Raw genomic sequence first — 3,322 nt, forward strand, 5'->3', positions numbered from 1 at the left:
AGCTGAGACCTGATGACATCAAGAATGGAGATTGCATTTACATGAATTGGCTGAAAGTAGTGAGTGTGTGAAGTTAACAAAGCAGTTTATTTTAAAAGTAGAAAAAGATCTTTTAGAAGTCACCCTGGTTCACATCCAAACCTTCAGAGTGGAAAGGGGACTGTGATCCAAGGTCAGATATGTTGTCAAGGTTGGAGCTGTGGGACTGCTTGTGGTGGTGAGGGCTTCTGTCCCTGCTCCTGCTCCTGCTCCTGCTCCAGCTCCTGTGGCGCTTGCTGTGAGATGTGCTGCTGTGCCTGTGTCTGTTGCTGTGGGTGCTGCTGCATCTGTGGAAGTGGGTGTTGGGTTCCTCAGGACTTCAATTTCTCTTGCATGATGATCAGCGACAGCAGGGCATTCCTCATGTACATGAAGGCCAAGTATGACAAGATGTGGTGGAAGAGGCCACAGGGCGATGGCGGCGGTGATGACCACAGCAACAAGGGCAACAACAATGACAACAACAACAACAACAACAATGACAATGACAACAACAGATCCTCTCCTCCAGTCTTCATCACTGGCCCAATCTTGCACACACAATTGGTGAAGCTGCCCTCAGGTGGCCTCCTCAAGCAGTTCAAGATCCTTCACCAGCACACAAGTGACCCAGAGTGGATCCCCTACATGGACCTGGTGCTTCCCTACTCCAAGGCCTTCCTCCACTTCAAGCAGGAGCAGGACAGGCAGAGGATAACCAACTTTCATCAGCGTCAGCATCTGGCCCAGGCTGAGGAAGACACTGAGGATGGTGATCCTGAGGAGGCAGTGGAGAGGAGAGACAAGCACAAGAAAAGGGCCAAAGCGAAACAAGAGGTGTTCAGGAGGAAAAACATCATAACACTTGCACTGCTGTTGCAGCAGCTGCAGGATGAGTAGAAGAAGAAGCCTGATGCTGAAAGATAGAGAGATATATATTCCTGTATGTGATGTATAATGTTACATGAGACAAAGAAAAACATGAGTTGTTTTTTTTTTTAATTTGCACTCTTGCACTCTCTTGCTCACTTGATTTCTCACTCATATGAGGGACTCATGCTCTTTCTCTCTCTCTCTCTCTATCTATCTATCTATCTATCTATCAATCAATCAATCAATCTATTTCATTGGACAGAGTATATGTATATGTAGGGGGCATGAAGAAAGCTGCTTGTGACAAGGACCACACCCTAGGGTGTGGCATGTATGACATGGGTAATCACAGAGCAACTGAACACAAGCCACAACAATCTAAAATGGCAGTCACAGCTCTAGATGTGACACTAGCCACACCCTAGGGTGTGGCAACCTGTCATTTTGGACACATGCCAATAGTCAAATATTTCAAGTATGCACACATATTTCACATTCTTTTCCTCATTCTTTGCATGTTTTGCTTTGCGTCCTGTGTGGTTGTTGTGTGGTGGTGGGCAGCAAGCCATACAAACAACCACCAGCCTAATCAAGGCAAGATGGTATTAGGTATAGGCTGTGCATGTCATGCATCCCTCCACACGCCTAAGGGCTTTTCATGCCCAGAGAGAGAGGGTGGGGTCACTTGCTGTTTTTGCTTTTTGTTTCTACTCTCCTTGCACCAACACACCTCAACCACTGAGCAACATGTGTGCCCAAGATTGAAGGAAGCTCCTCCTTCTCCTTTCTCAATCTCTCTTGTCCCCCAAGCAGCGCCCATCCTACATGCCACCACCACCACCACCAATGGCTGACAACAACAGCACCCCACCAGTATTTGCCACCACAGACCTCCATCTTGCTTTAATTTCTTGTGTGATTTCAAGAGATTGCGCTCATCTTTACACTTGCCCCCCCCCTCTTCAAAATTGTTTCACAAGCAGAGGAAGAAACAGCTGGCAAAACACAAGCAGGCCAGTCTGAAGTTAACACCAGCTTCACCTTCATTGTCACGCTCAAGCAGCCAGCGAAAAGACTCATCCACACCCACAACACCAGACCGCCACAGTGGCAGACAGCTGGTTGAGCAGCAGGACAAACCAACTGATGAGGTTCTTGCAGAAGATTCACAACAGCTCTTCTCACAGCTGGACAGCTTCCCCAGCCAGCAGTACAACCCAGAGGAGCAGAAAGAGGATGAAGCTGACAACAATGACCACAACCACAATGGCAGAAAAGATGCCAACCATGAGAACAAAGCGCTCCTGCAGCAGCAGGTACACTGGCCATTCTTGTGTGTCTGTGTGAAGATGAACTGCCACACCCTAGGGTGTGGCAATATCAGTGAGATTTTAAAACTGATTTTGATTTTGTGTGTGCACACACACACACACACAACCAACACATGATACAGGCCACATGGGAATGGTGGAGCTAAAGAAATGCTACACTGAGCTGAATCACTGCATCAGACTTGATGACATGACTGTTCATGGTAAGTGAGTGCCACACCCTGGGGCATGGCTATGGAGTGGTGTGTGCATTATATTGGTCCTGTAGATGCCACACCCTCAGGCATGGCAACATTTAAAGCATTCTCACATGTTATGGAATTGGGTGAGAGAGAGAGTGTGTGTGTGTGTGTGTGTTAACCACCATTGTGTCAACTCACACTATTCATTTATAGGACAATATCACCAATGCACCAAATCAGGGCTCAAGTGAACACTCAAGTTCCTTGAAGAGGCCAGTGGCGTTTTCAACAACAAGGACTTCCTCCTGGCTGAGAACAAGCCACCCACCAGCAGTGACCAGGAGGCCAAAGGTGATAACACCACATATACAATCCTCAGAGGTAACCACAGGATTTCAGTACACTACTTCTTGCTACACAAAGCCCTTGAACCCTTTCTACCTTCATATTTGTGTGTGTGTGTGTGTGTGTGTGTGTGCTTGTGCATGTGCAATGCAAACACTAACCCTTGAACAAACACTCACACACTGTCACAACCATCAGGTGATAAAAAAGTATCAAAATCACAAGAAGTTCAAGGACATCATCAACCTTCCCTGCAGGGTGGTGCCCTGGGCTCATGTGGTGCACCTCAGCCCAATGGACCGCCAGCTCGTCTACTTGAAGCTTGCATGGATGGATAATGCCAACACCAATGAGGGCTTCACAGTGGAGAGCTCAGAATTTGAGCACTTCCTCAGCACCATCAAGACAATCTTCATGCAGCCAGTCTTCCACAGCAATCCTGAAGATCTCACATTGAATCTCAACTGGCAGACAATCTGCCAATACCTTGTACAGGAAATATCTACAAAAAAAAAAACACACACACACACACACACATGCGTCCAGCTATGTTAGCATGCACTATCACACAAA

At 47.1% G+C, this 3,322-nt stretch overlaps 1 protein-coding gene across 1 annotated transcript; it reads left to right on the forward strand.

Annotated features, from left to right (window-relative positions):
* Positions 1-402: 402 nt before the first annotated feature.
* Positions 403-3,304, forward strand: ACA1_122780 (uncharacterized protein; the record flags this gene model as incomplete). The annotated part of the gene is made up of 3 exons (XM_004333449.1): positions 403-855; positions 2,079-2,207; positions 2,948-3,304. 3 exons carry the CDS (start codon positions 403-405, stop codon positions 3,302-3,304), a joined length of 939 nt encoding a protein of 312 aa, XP_004333497.1.
* Positions 3,305-3,322: the final 18 nt, after the last annotated feature.

The sequence above is a fragment of the Acanthamoeba castellanii genome (genome assembly GCF_000313135.1).
Source record: "Acanthamoeba castellanii str. Neff unplaced genomic scaffold scf7180000084682, whole genome shotgun sequence".
Taxonomy (NCBI): Eukaryota; Discosea; order Longamoebia; family Acanthamoebidae; genus Acanthamoeba; species Acanthamoeba castellanii.